This window comes from Oryctolagus cuniculus, chromosome 3, assembly GCF_051225735.1.
Source record: "Oryctolagus cuniculus isolate XC-2025 breed Fujian yellow rabbit chromosome 3, ASM5122573v1, whole genome shotgun sequence".
Lineage (NCBI taxonomy): Eukaryota > Metazoa > Chordata > Mammalia > Lagomorpha > Leporidae > Oryctolagus > Oryctolagus cuniculus.
In genome coordinates this window covers 75,310,261-75,327,997 of record NC_142869.1, presented here as the reverse complement: position 1 = coordinate 75,327,997, position 17,737 = coordinate 75,310,261, and the positions used below count along the sequence as shown (strand labels likewise).

The following is a 17,737-nucleotide window of genomic DNA, read 5'->3' as shown; positions in this document are numbered from 1 at the left end:
TCATTATGAAAATTACTCTACCTCTTTAAATGGTTTCATAGCTAATATTTGCCTTTTCTGCCTCACAGTATTATTGCCCCTCAAGAGTTAATTAATTACAAATAAAGTAGCTTTGCCTTGTACAAGATTATCCTATCGCACTCTGTTGAAGTTGCTCTATAAAGAATTTCAAAATGGAAATGAATAATAATAAACAAAAAGCTGTCATTTTAAAGAGGACTTATAATAAAAACATCCCTAATGTCCAACCATACTCTGTTTGTTACCATTTAGGTATAAATGGTGTTCTTCTGGTGTTCTTAAAGGGTTTATATCATTTTCAAAATTTAGTCTTCTCAATTGTGGTTTATCACAGTTTTGTCATTGACTTCCTCACACTGCTTTCACTTACTCTAACATCAGAATTAAGTCAACAGATATCTCTGAGGCCTTTGAAAGCACATTGGAGGATAGCTAAATAAATAAATTGACATTCTAATTCTCAAGAGAAGATGTATAAAAAAAGAATCCTTTCCCAAGGCAAAAAGGAAAGGTGTCTTCCAAGAAAAATGAGAAAGAATAAGAAATGGAAGCAATGGAAAAAGGAAGGGAAGTAGGAAAGAAGGGACAGATGGAGGGAAGAAGGAAAGAAAAAACAGAAGGATCTAAGGAAAAAGAATAAAATAATTTTCATTTCTAGTATTTTATTTATGAACTGTAATATGAGAATTGACTGCAAATTGTCTCCCCAAACTGTACTCTATATGTTGTGTGTGCATGGGTGCAAATTGTTGAAGTCTATGCTTAGCATGGAGTTGGTCTTCTGTATATAAAGTCAAACTAAAAATGAACCATAATGAAGAAGGAGATGGGCCAGGGAGAGGCACGTGGGATGGGAGTGGGGTGGGGGGAGTAGTGGGAAAGAACCGCTATATTCCTAAAGTTTTATTTATGAAAAAAATGCATTAATTAAATAAAAACTAAAAAAATAAAAAATAAAAAAGAATAACAGAGAGGGAAAATGAAGATAGTAAAGAAAACTGTAAAAGTATAAAAGTGAAGCAATTTTATAAGATAACATGTGATTCATTACACCCTGAATTAAATGGATATATTTTTTACAATTTTCCAGGGGAATAAAAATTGTTTCCATCATGATCAGAGGACAAAGGTAGTTTTTAGTCATTTGTATATTTAATATTTGGAACAGAGGAAGACTGAAGATGTTTTAGGACTATCAGGAAAAGAATGCCAAATAGGAAATCTGCAAATATGTATTTATCTATCTTCAAAACTCAAAACCCAAGGAAATCAGAACATGGAAATATTAGTTATGGAATAAAACAAATATCTTATATCTATTGCCTGTATTACATCAGGATTAACTAAGTATCATTTAGGTACTCAATATCAAAGGCAGTGCTTTTTTTCCATTTCTTCCAACTAGCCATGGAAAATTATACTTTCATTTTAAAACATGGTTTAGTACTTGCAATGCCTTTAGTTTCAATAGTCACAAAGTTACCTTTTAGCATAAATTTCAAGCATGAGAATTCAGATTATTGTTTACAATTCCAACATATTGCTAAATTCTTTGAAAATGTTTCTTTGAAAAATTCTAAGTGCTTCACATTTTGATTACGTTAAATATCTTTCTCCATGTTCATGATTCTTTCCATGTAATGGGCAAAGATCCAAGCACAACACAAGATTTTGAATTCTTTTTGTCAGTGTTGTAATTTAAATGGATTAATTAATAAATTTTATTCAATTCTATGTGATACATTTTGAGTGGCCAACAGTTGAAAAGACTGTGCTCTAGAAAGGAAGGAGTAGTACAAGCGTCATTTTTTTTTTACCTTCGGTAAAACAAGCTTCAGGTTCTAGGGTTTCTTCTGGTTCTACCACAGGCTGTTCTTCTGCAGGTGCGCCGATGTCCACAGTGCTGCCTTCCGATGAGCTACTGCTTTCATTAAGTTTCTGAACATGACACGGACATGACAAATAAATTCCTTTTATGTTGGTAACAGGTGGCGTATCAAAAGTTCCTTATTGTACATTTATCTTGCATTCCTCTTGAGGAAAGTTATATTTTAAGTTTCAAAAAGGAGAGATTCAACGAGAGGAAAAATAAAGTTGTTGCCTGTGCTAACTCTTTTATCATAAAAGTATGAAAGCAGACTACTAGGTCATTAGCGACTTGTCCTGATCTAACCAGTGTACTAGGAATCAGAGAAGGTGGAGAAGGACTAGTAAGAGGTAAGAGAGGAAAAAGAAGAGGGGAGTGAGGAAGGGAGTAGCAGAGGAACAGAATACCTGCCTTAGAAGGATAAACTTTCATTAGGATCTTCTTCATGTTAATGTTTGACTTCAGATAATTCTTTATGTCTTATTCATGAGCAAATACTACCTATTTCTTTCTGTCATTTTAGATGTTTAAAATATTTTCATGATTAAGGTGATCACAATTCAGAGTTAGGGTATTCAAAACTATTTATTATAAATGTGTTACTGTTTGTCTATTCCATGTACTCTTTGCACAGAAGTTGTTAAATGAAGTTACTTGAAGTTCATGGAAAACCAAATTCAAAGTTTAGTTTATATTGATGCAATAATTTTTTGAAATCCATTCATAAATTTTCATAATTCACATTTCTATGAACGTTGAAGACTTTTCATATAATAGGCAAAAATGTACATAAAAATTTAATAAATATTAAGCAATTTCAATTTTTGGAAAATATGTTAAAGCCTGAGGTGCTGTAACATAACATCAGTAAATTCTGTGTGGGAAGGGCTGCCGTTGTGACACAGTGTATAAAACCACCATCTGGAATGCCAGCATCCCATATGGGTGCCCCTGCTGCTCCACTACCTATTTAGCTCCCTGCTAGTGACGTGGGAAAAAGCAGCAGAGGATGGCCCTAGACACTCATGTGGGAGATCTGAATGCAGCTCTTGGCTACTGGCTTCAGCCTGACCCAGACTTGGCCTCATCTGAGGGGTGAGCCAGCTGATGAAAAATCTCTGTGTCTTTCTCTCTCGCTAACTCTGATTTTCAAATAAATAAGTAAATAAATCTTTTCAGAAAGATGTGTGGGAAAATTCAGTTCCCCTGACAAGTAATGATTATGCTAATATGCTATGTGAAATTTAGGAAGGAAGGAAATCCTGTTAAACATCATCAACATAATCCCTTGTATTTTCACAATAGAATGGGACACACATTTCTCCTTTCATAGTTCTCTGAAGAAAAATATGGCAGAAGTAACAAAAATACTAACTTACCACATAACGTAGGAACAAATTATGAATATTCTTTCTAAAGACCAGAAAACTAGCTTTTAAATTTTGATGAGAATAATTCATTCAGTAATTTATTCAACTAATATTTATTGAACACCAAAAATTGTTAGGTACTAGGCATTCACTGATGACTAAAACATCTGTATTCTTTTTTTGAGCTTTCAACTCTAATATAGTGTTTTCTGAACTTTAGTTTTATGCAGAACATCTAAGAGACATTCAACAATCCATTCAATCCATTAGCATATGATTTGAAATAATAGAAATGAAACATTATAATGAAATTATCAATAAGAATTTACATATACACATACACAGGTGCTATAGTTTGAAGATGATGTAGCTCCCCAACATAGGGAGAAGTTTAAACTCCAAAGTCTTGTGTTAATGGTATACAAATATAATTAAGGTGTCTGAAGTTAGAGGATTTGGGAAGTGATTAGATTACGTTGCCGGGGAGGAGCCCCGTGATTGAATCACGGTGATTTGTATGGGGCATATCCTTGTCTTTCTGCTTCCTAGGTCACCATATGACCTTCCTTTTTATCTGTTCTGCCATTCACTGCCTTCACAGACATCAGACTAGAGAAGCCACCTGATCTTGGACTGTGAGCCTGAAAACCACAGTCTGAAATAGACATTCTTCCTTGCTAAGTAGCTCCTCTCAGCTACTTGCTATTCTGAGGTCAAGCTGATTAATACACTGGGAGAGCATTGATAATTTGGGGAAATTTAAACCAGACTGTTTATATTTGCTCAGACAGAAAGCTTATATATCTGGGTCCACAATGAGTTGATTTCTTCCCTTCTCTTTTAATTTCATTTAGACAGAAAAACTTAACTCAGAATTACAGTTCATTAGGATGTATAATAATATGGTATCTCTGTTATTGCGGTGAACATTCTGGTAGAAGATGATCTCTGAGACTGCAAAAAGATTTCTCACTGAGGACTAATTTTAACCTCCCAACAAATTTTAACATGGCCTGAATGCCACATTCAAAAGCTAGAAATTTAGCTGTTAAATATTGGATAGAATAACAAATATATTTTAATCAACTTTTTGGTTGCATTTTGCTCTGAATAGCCTTATATTCTGTTCTGACATTTTTACTGAATTTGTTTCTTCCTCTGATGAAAAGAATCATCAAATGCAGCACTTCAGTCATAAACTTCAATTAAACCATTCATAGTATAATATGATCTTCTGAAGAAATCCTTATGTCTTTTACTCAACATTAGAGAGATTCATCATTTGGCATTGAAGTGATAGGCCTACACCCTCTGAGCTTTGCCACTTCAACAAGGGACTTAACATCATAAAAATGTCCTTTATTGACATTTTCCAGTGGCATTAAAAATTTATTCCACAATTTATGAGAACATGTAGCCAACATTTCATTATCATCCTTGTTCTTTACTGTAGAAATCTCTTGAATGATGCCTTTTCTTAATATAATAATCAATGAAAGGGATTAGAGCAGTTTAGCACATTTCACTGATACTGAGAAGCAGAGAGGATATTGTTTCCTGTGCATTAACTCGTGTGTGGAAAGGCATTCAGATAAAGTTAATTTTAATTGTAAATATAGTTTGCTGTGCACATAACTGTTATCTACTAGTTCTGATCACACATATTCTTTCTAGCCTATATCAAGACATGCAAAATAAAAATAAAAGAGTGTTCAAATAGAAGTTTCCCCTTAAACAATATGGGGTTTCAATTATAAACAAAATGAGAAGCTAATGAGCAGTTCATTTTCATTTAAGTGCTATTTTGCCTGGTGTTGTATCAGGCAAAAAATGTATTTTACTCATTATCTTTTTAGATTTGTTTCTTTATTTGAAAGGCAGAGTTATAGAGAGACAGTCAGATGGGGAGGGAGAGAGAAAGAGGGAGAAACAGAGAGAGGTCTTCCATCCACTGGTTCACTCCCCAAATAGGTGCAATGGGTGGCACTGGGCCATTCCGAAGCCAAGAGCCAGGAGCTTCTTCTGGATCTCCCAAGTGGGTGCAGGGGCCCAAGCACTTGGGTCGTCTTCTGCGGCTTTTCCAAGCACAGTTAGCATGGAGCTGGATTTGGAAGTGAAGCAGGCAGAACTGCAGTGGTGCCCAGATGGGATGACAGTGTGGCAGACCACAGCGTAACCCACTACACCACAAAGTCAGCACCTCGTTATTTCATTTTATTCTAACGCTTTGAGTCTATGTGGTTGGTGTTATTTTTCTCAATTTACAGATGACAAAGCTAAGACTCAGAAAGGTTAGGTAAGTTTCTCAAGTTTTATAGCTAGTAAGTGAGAAAGCCAAGATTTGAGATAATTATTTTTGAGCCAAAAGCCCATGCTTTGTCTCCTATGCAATCAATGATCTCATGCACTTAAAAGCTTTTCATCAATTCAAAAATGAAAATAATCCATAGGAAAAAATATCAGGATTAGCTTAACATACGAGCTTCTATGATTCAATTTTGGAGGTAGACTAAAGAAAAAAGTGACCACTTGCACCACAGAAGAAAAGAATTTTTTAGAATATGACTACTCAGTATTTTCATAAAATTATTTCATCAGGTGCAGCAAGCTAACATTTGTCAGCTGTAGGCATGAGATATGCTTAATTTTTGCTTATAGTAATTTGCCATTATTATATATTTGCTATAAAGCAAATATCTAATACTAAGTTGAGGACAGTAATAAAACCCTTTGATAGGTATTATTTTAACTCATAGGTATTGTTTAACTTGTTATTTTAACTCATATGGTATTATTTTAACTCATAGGGAAATTTTTAAAAATATTACTTGAAAAGTTTTCAAGTTTTTAGATAAACATAGTTTTGTTTTTGGATATATATAGTTTTTGTTTAGCACAGATCTTTACACATAGTGTCAAAATATAAATATGGGTTCCATATCAAACTTTGTTTCTATTATTACATATGCTTATCAATCACTTAGATTTCAGTTCTTAAATCAGGGACTATGAGCTCTGAGGTTAAGGATATGAACCTAGAGTAATATATAAAACTAATTTTATTTCCTTTCTGCTCTCTAAATAACCATCCCTGATTGTTTTCTTGGATGATGGTAAAATAAATTGTTACTGGTTAGACTTTCTCCATATGAAAGGGCTGCTGACAATATATTTCCAACTTCACTCTTAAGAACATTCCTTAAAATAAGTTTTTCTGCTTTTAACCCAACTCTGTAATATATTAGCAGTTACCAATATTCTAAGTATGCTTTCCCTTTAATGTATACAGTTGGGAGTCAATCTATATTTTAGAAATTTTAAGGTGTAAGTAGATGCCTCTTATTAGTATTCCAGTGGAAGATCTGTTCTTGGAAAATTCCCAGGTATAGATAAGTGATCCTACAGATATGTACAAATTAATGTGCAAACATTTCTTATGCAATATAAATAATTTTTTGCCATCTATTTGAAATAACTGTAGGAATGTAACAATCAAAGTCAACATGCTTTTAATTAAAGTAATGATTTGCTTTTTCTATCTTTTTTTTTTTTTTTTGACAGGCAGAGTGGACAGTGAGAGGGAGAGACAGACAGAAAGGTCTTCCTTTTGCCGTTGGTTCATCCTCCAATGGCCGCCGCGGCCGCCGCGCTGCGGCTGGTGCACCGCTCTGATCCGATGGCAGGAGCCAGGAGCCAGGTGCTTTTCCTGGTCTCCCATGGGGTGCAGGGCCCAAGCACCTGGGCCATCCTCCACTGCACTCCCTGGCCACAGCGGAGGGCTGGCCTGGAAGAGGGGCAACCGGGACAGAATCCGGTGCCCCGACAGGGACTAGAACCCGGTGTGCCAGCGCCGCTAGGCGGAGGATTAGCCTAGTGAGCCGCGGCGCCGGCCTGCTTTTTCTATCTTAAAATTACTCTCAACTATGTTTCTGGTTGTTCACAATATCAGTTCTTTCACAGTAAGAGTCAGTGTCTTGTTTACTATTACTTGTTTCAAATATTGACAGTAGTCAAAAGTCAAATTTGCTTAATTCTACCTCTGAAATATCTCTCAGCCACATCTTCCAAATGCCTTTAAACTTGTTATTCTCATCATGTCTTATCTGGAGAACTACAAATAAAAATGGCTACATTCATTCAACTCTGACCTTAATGGACCACAAGTTTAGCATATATTAGGTGCGCAATAAGTGTTTGGTGAATGAATGGATGTGCTCTGCTTCAGCTGACATAGCTAGATCAAGTTAGCTTTCCAAACAAATCTTTGGAATCTGTCCTTGATAGGTGCTATGCTTTAGTCAAAGTGAACTTAATGTTTCCAACTTTGGATCATGAAAGTTATTTCTTCCCATAGTTGATGGAAAAACAATAATCGCTTTTTCTTTTTCTTTTTTCCTTTTTTTGACAGGCAGAGTTAGAGAGAGAGAGAGAGAGAAAGGACTTCCTTCTGTTGGTTCACTCCCCAAATGGCTGCTACGGCCACCGTGCTGTGCATCAGAAGCAAGGAACCAGGTGCCTCCTTCTGGTCTTCCATGCGGGTGCAGGGCCCAAGCTTGGGCCATCCTCCACTGCCTTCCTGGGCCACAGCAGAGAGCTGGACTGGAAGAGGAGCAACTGGGACAGAATCCAGCGCCCCAACCAGGACTAGAACCCAGTGTGCTGGCGCCACAGGCAGATTAGCCTAGTGAGCCATGGCACTAAACCATCTTCAACACTTGATTTTCACAACTCTTTGGGCACATACTGCCTTTTTAAAATTATAACCTGTCTTCATTCTTATTGACATCAAATTGATGATGCTTGGCCAAGAAAGCTTTTTTTTTTTTTGAAGGATGTTTTAAGAAAAGATAGCTCTATTAGCTTGCTGCCAAGTTTTTATCTAAAACACAGTGACTTATTCCAATGTTGTTCCAAAATTGTTCAGATAATTGACTACTCTCTAGTGTACCTGAAAATTGCTGCTTCTTCCAGAGGAACTGTATTCATATCAAGAATAACAGACTTATTTTTGAATCAATTTATGCCATTTTAAGTAATGTAACTAAAAAATTTAATCTTGCATAATTTGAAAAATCAGTTGGAAAACAAAAGTTTTGTATCTATAAAAATAATTGAAATTTAATAAACTTTATAAAAGGATATCCCTCAAACCAATATATACATATATTAAAACATAAAACTCTGAAAAATTATTTTAAAAGGAGTACAAATATAAATTTCTAGAAAGGTGTTATATTCAAGTTGCTTTGTAAGATTCTTTATGATCTTAGTCCTCTTTGATCAAGTGTAAACAGGAATCATACATAATGAATTCCAAGTGTGGCTCAGGCTGAAGAGTTGATGCAGGAGTGCAAACAGTGAACACATGCTAGAAATCAGTATGCAAACTGCTGATTTTATCTGCATGCATGTAGAATATATGCATGAATTATCATTTGGTAAGGTAATTCATCTGTGGAATAAGTGGGCATTATTAATCAGACAACTCAGTCACATCTATCCCTGTGTCATCATTTCTCAGCTGATTATTCTAAGAGGTTCTAAATGAGGCTATGGCCTCCAGCATATCCTTTCTTCAGTCCACCTGCCACCAGAAGCTGGTGTGACTTTTGAAACAAGTGACTTTGATACTTATATGCTCTCCATCATCAACCTTTTTTAAAGTTAGTCACCCGCGGGTCACCAACAACCTCATCTTTGCAGCCCTTCCCTGGCCCAGGCCACACTAATAGGAAAAAAATTATAAATTGTGAAAAGAAATCCAGGCCTTGGTCAGTCTCTTACTTTCTGTTTGCCTTTGCCCAAATAACTCTTTGGGTCACAGTTTCTTCTTTTAAAGTGAAAGGATCATCTCTAAAAATTCTAGCTTTAATATTATTTGACTTCCTATTATTTTGTAATTTGAAATGATATTTTTGGAAGGTCTTAAAGCCAAGAGAGATGTGATATTAGGGATGATAAGAAGGGAGCAGGGCTGGACTCAGGTAGAAAAAATATGACAGAGCTCAGAGTAAGTATGGCTGCCAGGCCTGCACAGGCTGAGTGACATACTCTGGGCCTGTGGCTAGGAAAATCTCTTGATCCTCTGCAGCCCAAAAAGAGAGGAAGAAGTAAGAGCTTAGAGAAACTGACCACATTTAGCTGGGCTTTTAATTTAATTTCTCTATTTGCTCTGTATGCAATATTCAATCACTCGACATATATTATTGGCAGAGCTCATTTCTTCGCAGTTTTTTTTTTTTTATTTGACAGGCAGAGTTATAGACATATATATATAGACTATATATAGTTATAGTGAGAGGGAGAGACAGAGAGAAAGGTCTTCCTTCCGTTGGTTCACTCCCCAAATGGCCGCTATGGACGGCGCCACGCCAATCCGAAGCCAGGAGCCAGGTGCTTCCTCCCGGTCTCCCATGTGGGTGCAGGGGCCCAAGCACCTGGGCCATCCTCTACTGCCCTCCTGGGCCACACAGAGAGCCAGACTGGAAGAGGTGCAACCGGGACTAGAACCTGGCGCCCATATGGGATGCCGGTGCCGCAGGTGGAGGATTAACCAAGTGACCCTCTCCTGGCAGTTTTAAGACTGTACCCTCCACTTTCCTGCTAGCCTAATGACCAAGAACCACTCTCAGAATTAAAGGCCACAGTTTCTTCCCAGATGTCTGCCACGTGCCATTTACAACATGTGTGTTGCTTTCCCCTGGGCCAGCCAGAGAGTATTTCTCTGACTTCCTCTTCTGTGGCCAGTAGGAGAAAACACTGCATGCTTCAGGTGTTCAGCTGTTTTGGCCGGTTCCATCCAGTGTCATCTTCCTTTTGGTGAAAATATAACATGATCACAGGCCAATAGTCCTTCACAGTCAAAGGTGTCAGCCACAGCTATGGAATAGAGGTCATCTTAGAGTTTTGCCTGCCATGCTGACATCTATAAATTTTATTGATTGTTTTTTCTTAATAATCATATGCTATATTTATATCATCTGCTACATTGCTAATCCATTAATTCTCTCAATATTTGTATTCACACTATCTAGTTCTTTTTCTGATTTTTCAAATTAAAAAAAATCTGTTACATTCTTTCATTTGTTCTTTTCATTTTTAGTAATACTAAGAAATTCAAAGACTGTTCTTATTTCCCAGATTTTGAAATAAAATGTTCTTATTTTCAAAATGGTCATTTATATATGTTATTTGCTCCTTAACTCAAAATTCAATTAGGAGGATATTTCTTAATTTTCATGTGGTTAGAATTATTCTACCAATTTATTATTAATTTCAAGTTTCACAACATTGTGATCAGATAACCCTATGTGATGTCACTATTTTGAATTTACTGAAGCTTATTTTCAGATCCAGTATTAGTTAGTGTATATAAATATTCCATTGGCACTTGAAAATAAGAATTCTTTGCAAGTATAATTTTTGAAATATATACAATTGTGATATATTTCTTTTATTATTTGTATTGTTGAAATGCTCAAATTCTTCTTCTTGTTTCTTAATGCTCTAGAAGAAGACTTAAAAATCATATGAAACCCTCATAATCAGTGTATTTTCATCGATATATTCTTACATTTCTCATTGTTCAAATCAAAGATGAAGTAGCTCAGTCCATTACTTGATTGGGATAATAATACTATTACACAAAAAGGGAAAGAAAGGCTCTATGGATATGTGTGAAGAACCCATCTGCATTAGCACATGAAACAGTAATTTACAGTAAAACCAAAACATTCTCAACAAGCATTTTAGTTATTTCAGAATAAATTTGTCCGTGGGCCAGCCTTGTGGCACAGCTGGTTGATCCTGTATGGAAGTGTAAAATTGAGTCCCAGCTGTTTCACTTCCAATCCATCTCCCTGCTAATGCACCTGGGAAGGCAGCAGAAGATGGCCCAAGTATTTGGGCCTCTGAGACCCATGTGGGAGTCCTGGATGACTTTCCTGAGTCCCAGCTTCAGCCTGGCCGAACCCCAGATGCTGTGGCTATTTGGGAAGTGAACCAGTGGATGGAGGAGCTGTCTGTCTCTTCCTCTGGCCAACTGTTTGCTTTTTGTGCTTACATTGAAATTCAATTCTATTTTGAAATTCCTTATTCAGAAAGTAAAGCAATTGATTCTCACAGTTTTTGAGTTTAAAGTAATATTTTTAGTCTATTTACTATTTATTAAATTATTAATGAACCTTTAATTTGGCAATTTCCAAATGGTCTGTTTCATTGGAAAATACATGTATCTTCACACATAACTCTTAATAGCTAAACTGTAAACTTACACAGTGATTTGTGTTGTTCATATATTTTAGGCAGGATTACTTCATGTGTGAGCTCAGAGAATGCATAAACCACAATGTATCTGAGGCATCCGTTTTAGCTTGTACACCAGAGCATTCAATAACCACTTAATAACTACATTCCTGATCGAAAGAGCACTTTCCTCTTCAGTGGATTTATGCAATATTTCTTGCTTTTCAAAAATGTTCTCTACTATAGCAAATGACTTTGACCTTGAGGGTGAAGCAAAACAAAGCAAAGCAAACAAAAAACTCCACATTATTTCTTTCACTGTAAATGATTAAGTGCTTTTTTCCTGTTCACTGACTTAATTTTATAGTGTTTATGCTCTTTTTTTCCACTTGGTTTGTTACAGGGAGCTTACTGATAGAATGTAATAGAACTTCAAATTAAAATGGTACAAAAATAATTGAAAATAAAGATTAAAAGTGTACAGAGTGTATGTTCATTTGATACAAATGTGTGTGTGTCTGTGTACATGTAAAAATAAATAATAATACCCCAAGCACTTTTTTTTTGATAGGCAGAGTGGACAGTGAGAGAGAGAGACAGAGAGAAAGGTCTTCCTTTTTTCCGTTGGTTCACCCCCCCCAGTGGCCGCTGCGGCTGGCGCGCTGCGGCTGGCGCATGGCGCTGATCTGAAACCAGGAGCCAGGTGCTTCTCCTGGTCTCCCATGCGGGTGCAGGGCCCAAGGACTTGGGCCATCCTCCACTGCCTTCCCGGGCCACAGCAGAGAGCTGGCCTGGAAGAGGAACAACTGGGACAGAATCCGGTGCCTCGACTGGGACTAGAACCTGGTGTGCCGGCGCTGCAGGCGGAGGATTAGCCTATTGAGCCGCAGCACTGGCAAGCCCTTATTTTTAAAGCTGGCATGTACAATTTTAAAGTTGGGCAATTTACTATTGATACATATATTCATGTATATTACATATATGTATGTCAACCCTACATAAGTGAGATGCTCTACAACTTCAAAAATAGTATTAATATTTCACTGTGTACATAGTGTACTGGTAAATATTTCTAGTGACACTACATACATTAAAAATTAGAATTATCTCTATTAAATACTCTCAATAAAGCAACAATAATGTTACAGGAAAAGATATTGTGCTGAGATTTAGCATTCCTAGAGTAGCTAGAAGAATCAAATATGAACTCATCAATTCCCACAGCATGTCACCCCTATGCCTTAGATTCTTTCTTTGTCAATCTGTATATTAGAAGTACAATCTTCAGTATTATCTTTATGTTTACTAAATATTTAATTGTTCCTATTAAATGAAAATATAGTATTCACCCAACACTTGCCCAGAATAGGGCAAAGATGGAGGAATGTAATTAATGTAGTCTGCATTCTGCTTTATAGTATGTCAAACATGAACATGTGTATTGATGATTAACTGTAAAGGAACAAGAGAAATAACATATCATCACATATTGGATCAGCAGAAAATTATTACAATGCAAAAAAGTTAGAAAGAAAACAAAAATTCAGGAAAGTTGCATTTTTAATTCCCAAGCTGGAAATCTAATTAGCAAATTAAAGAACATAGTGATATTGTAGGAGAACTGTGTTCCTAGGAAAAATATATCTAAAGAAATCAATTTTTAAAATATTTAGATTATGGTACTCCTAAAGGGCAGGCATCTTATGGTTTTTGAGACTGGCTATGCTAAATAGGAAGTGAAAGTGCTTTTTTCTGGACTTCTTTTGAATGATCTACAAAGATGCTCCTCTACTTACAGTGGGGTGATCTCCCAATAAACCTATCATAAGATGAAAATAAAGGGCATTTAATTCATCCAATCTAGCAAACATCATAGCTTAGCAACACAGTGCACTGTAGTGTCACTAGTTTCCCCTTTTGGTCACATGGCTTACTGAGAGCTGCAGTTCAGCATTATATATGAATATTTTAATGCATATCATTAACTCAGAAAATGATTAATATTCCAAATTCCTGCTGCTGTTTCTACTGAGTATGTACTCCTTTTGTACCAAAATAAATTTGCAAAATAGTTGAACCTCAGTAAGTCAGAAAAACCACTAGTTTTAGTATTTCTAAGAAAGTTGCTAAGTCTTAGCTCTTCCCCTCAATAGTTATGTGATCTTAAGCCTGCAGAGCTAGTTTTCTTATTTAAAAAGTTGTAATACACTCATTTTCAGATTATTAGGAACAAATTTTTTCATTCATTGGATCATTTTTCTATCCATCTGACAAATAACCTTTCTAAGGATGAGAAAACTCACATATTAATATGTCATTCTTCAAGTTATCAATCATGTCCATGGAGTTAAATCTTTGGTTTCTCTGTGAAATAGAATTTTATGTGATGGCAAAAAAAATCTAGATGAGAAATACATTACCACAAATACCAGAAATATATATGTCTATGTATTTGTACTCATATATATGAATATATACATATTCAAGATCATACCTACTCCACATCTGTAGAATCTTACCTCCTTGCTTTCTTCCAGATCTGATTCACTACTGAAGTCCTCTGTATTTAAATTTTCAAAGTCAGACTCCCCTACAGCAATAGGTACAGTCACAGTAAGACTAGGATTGTTTATGAATGACATGTAATCACTTTCATCAATAATGTATTTTTCAACACTGCTGCCGGTTCCTATGCCACTTGTGGTTCCATTTACATCTTTAAGATAGTCAAGATCTTTCCCAATTTCTGCTGTATGGTTGGACATACAACTGTCTTTTTTATTGTTTAGATCATCAAGTGGTTTAATCTCATCCAAAATCTTTTGTTTCCTGACGAAGGACTGTTGGATAAATTCATATATTTTTCTTTTAACATAAGCTATCCCCTTGTGCATTCTGTCAACAGCAATTTGAAGGTTGTTCATTTCATTGTCATCATCAGTGGCTGCAAGGTTGTCTGCACTAAATGAGCTCAGAAGCAAGGCTAGAAAGAGGTTCAGGACCTTGAAAATAATAAAATTTAATTACAATTTCATCTAAAATAGAGAAGAGAAGGTTATGATCACTTATCACTATAAGTCCTAAAACTACATGAGAAAGAAACACCACAGCATAGCACCTAGAAGATGGGTGACCTGAATTTGTGATCTGACTCAACAGCTACTCACTAAACACCCTTAGGCAAAAACATGATTTGTACTGGTATCAAGTTTTCCACTTGTAAAATAAAGAATTTGAATAACCAACCTTAGAATAGTATGAGTAATGCAAAACAGACTTATAAATATATACATGAACATATATACCATACAATAATTATACATTTAGAAATAATTAATGTTATAATTATACAGTTAAATATGTTTTGTAGTTTCTTTTGGAAAAGTTGACATTACATTGGATGTTAATTGAAATATCACCATTATGATTCACAATGAGGATTAAGGGCTTAACATAGGCATACTTAGCCTGTCATATATTTCATACCCCACTGTTGACTAATTAGGAGAAATACAGTATTTCCATGAGACTGGCATATTAATTGTGTTCCTTTTAGAATAAATTATACATTTGTATATTATAAACAGTAGCATTAAGTTGAAGACAGAGAAGGATTACTCCATAGGCTAATCTCAGGCATGATTAGCTATCCTGCGTTTTAACTTAGAGCCACTAGACAACTGACCAACCCAGGTTGGCTAGTCTGTCATATCACATAAGTGACTAAATGTTATTTTCTAACAAAGGAGAATGAAATGGCATAATTATTATGAACACTTGCAGTCATCACTTTTAGTCCCATAGTGTCAAGTAATGTCAACCAGTCTCCCCTGTCTCGCACCCTCTTATTTTTCAACACTGTTGCTAGTTCCTATACCATCTGCAGCTCCATTTACCTTAAGATAATCAATATTTTTCCTGACTGCTGTTGTATGTTTGGATATTAAATATATTATTTTTAAAAAAGACTTCTGCCTCCATTAACTCTAAATTCATAAAATGCTCCCAGTGTATCCTCTTAGACCTATCTTCAATATGATATCCCATTGAAATTCATATAACAAATGTGATTAAATGAATGACACAGTGGAGTTGAGATACTGCTATATGATTTTGTTTTCAATTGAAAAATATAAGCATGTCCCAAATAAGGATCTTTTAAAAACAATATTCACAAGGTGGATTTGGACAAAATGGTCACCATTCTGTTATGCTCTTTACATATTTCTGAATACATATCTTAAGTGCATACATACCACTAGGTTTCCAATCACCATGACCATCATGAAGACAGTAAGGCACATGGCTTGACCAGCAACCTCCATACAGTCCCACATGGTCTCTATCCACTCTCCACACAGCACACGGAACACGATCAGGAAGGAGTGGAAGAAGTCATTCATGTGCCAGCGGGGGAGTTTGCAGTCACTGGCAATTTTGCATACACAATCTTTGTAGCTTTTGCCAAAGAGTTGCATGCCAACCACAGCAAAGATGAAGACTATTATGGCCAACACCAGGGTTAGATTTCCCAGAGCTCCCACTGAATTGCCGATGATCTTTATTAGCATATTTAATGTTGGCCAAGATTTTGCCAACTTGAAAACTCGGAGCTGGAAAACAAAATAATTAATATATATATTATGGTCATTAATTGTATTAAGATTTGCCAAGAAGTGATGACCAAAACTGAGTTTCTTGGGGCCAGTGCTGTGGCATAATATGGTAAGCCTCTGCCTGCAGTGTCTGCATCCCATAGGGGCACCAGTTCAGGTCCTGGCCACTCTACTTCTGATCCAGCTCTCTGCTTATAGGTTGGAAAAGCAGTGGAAGTGCTTGGGCCCCCATGTGGGAGGCCTGGAAGAAGCTCCTGGCTTCTAGCTTTGGATGGGCCTACCTCTGCCATTGTGGCCATTTGGGGAGTGAAGTAGCAGATGGAAGACCTTTTTCTCTGTCTCTCCCTCTCTCTGTCTGTAACTCTGCCTCTCAAATAAGTAAATAGATCTTTAAAAAAATTGAATTTCTTATAATAACTTCCCTGATCTCACCCTCTTAAGTTCATGACTATTTTTGGATCCCCTAGGAAGAATTTATATTTTTTTCCGTATGTAATCATGTAGATACTTTTCTTTGGTAGTAAGTTTTAAATGATTATTTAGGATTTAGTTATTCTTTATTTATTTTATAAAGGGAATCTAAGGTGTTTTAAGGTAATATTAGATGTCAATCTGAATGATCTCTGCTGTAAGACATTCATTTGTTAATAGCATGCAAAGTAACATATTGATCCCTGACATGTATTTATTAACATTTCTTTGGGACAGTCAGGATGTACCTACATTAAAATATTGGAATATTTTCTTTGACTCTATAGAACTTTCCTTGATTTCCTTGATATGAATTAATGTGCATGTTTTGTAATTCAATAAGCTTTCTTTTCTTTAATATCTGAAGATATACATTTTCCAGAAGCAGAATTAGAAAAAGTTTTTGCATGTACATCTTGTTTCTGTCATATACTGTTATTTATATTTTCAAGTTACTATTAAATGATGGTATATTTTATTGAAATAATTTCTTATATTAATCTGAAAATATCAACTGCAATAGTCCATAGAAACAATAATTAGAATGGTAACTGAATAATATAAAATTAATATGACAACACTCTTTGGAATAAAGGTTAATTGGGAATTTTGTTTCCATTATAGAAACATACTTAGACAATACAATGTTACCAAAAAAGTAAAGTGCAAATGACAGTACTATGTAAGAACCTGGATTGTTGGAAAGGTTTTGTTTTGTTTTTTACCAGTCGGAATGAACGGAGCACTGATAATCCTTCCACATTTGCGAGGCCAAGTTCTACCAGACTAAGGGTCACAATAAAACCATCAAAGATATTCCAGCCTTCTTGGAAATAATAATAAGGATCCATGGCAATAATTTTCAGAAACATTTCTGCTGTGAAGATCCCAGTGAAAACCTAAGATCAAAACAAAATTACTCTAATTTCATCAATGATAAAGTATAAATATGATATATTACTCTTTGAACAAAAGTTTTTTGCTGCTTTTCCAACAATGATTTTATTAACAACTTAAATTTGTAAGTTGTTGTTGATGAAAGACTCATAAATATTATTTCATTTTACCCTCAGAGAAGCTTTAATAAGTAGATTTGTTAAAATAATTACTTTGTAGATGAGAAAATCAAGCTCTTCAGATGAGTAAAA

At 35.6% G+C, this 17,737-nt stretch overlaps 1 protein-coding gene across 7 annotated transcripts in view; it reads right to left on the bottom strand.

Annotated features, from left to right (window-relative positions):
• Nucleotides 1–17,737, bottom strand: part of LOC100009591 (sodium channel protein type 1 subunit alpha) — a 161,567-nt gene that overhangs the window by 24,465 nt on the left and 119,365 nt on the right. For all 7 annotated transcript variants that reach the window (XM_051848547.3, XM_089329073.1, XM_089329074.1 and 4 more), the window contains 4 exons: nucleotides 17,315–17,488; nucleotides 15,759–16,115; nucleotides 14,022–14,504; nucleotides 1,839–1,959 (listed from right to left, as the gene is read on the bottom strand). In XM_051848547.3, the coding sequence (XP_051704507.1) occupies nucleotides 1,839–1,959; nucleotides 14,022–14,504; nucleotides 15,759–16,115; nucleotides 17,315–17,488 (1,135 nt within the window). The remainder of the gene's footprint in view (nucleotides 1–1,838; nucleotides 1,960–14,021; nucleotides 14,505–15,758; nucleotides 16,116–17,314; nucleotides 17,489–17,737) is intronic.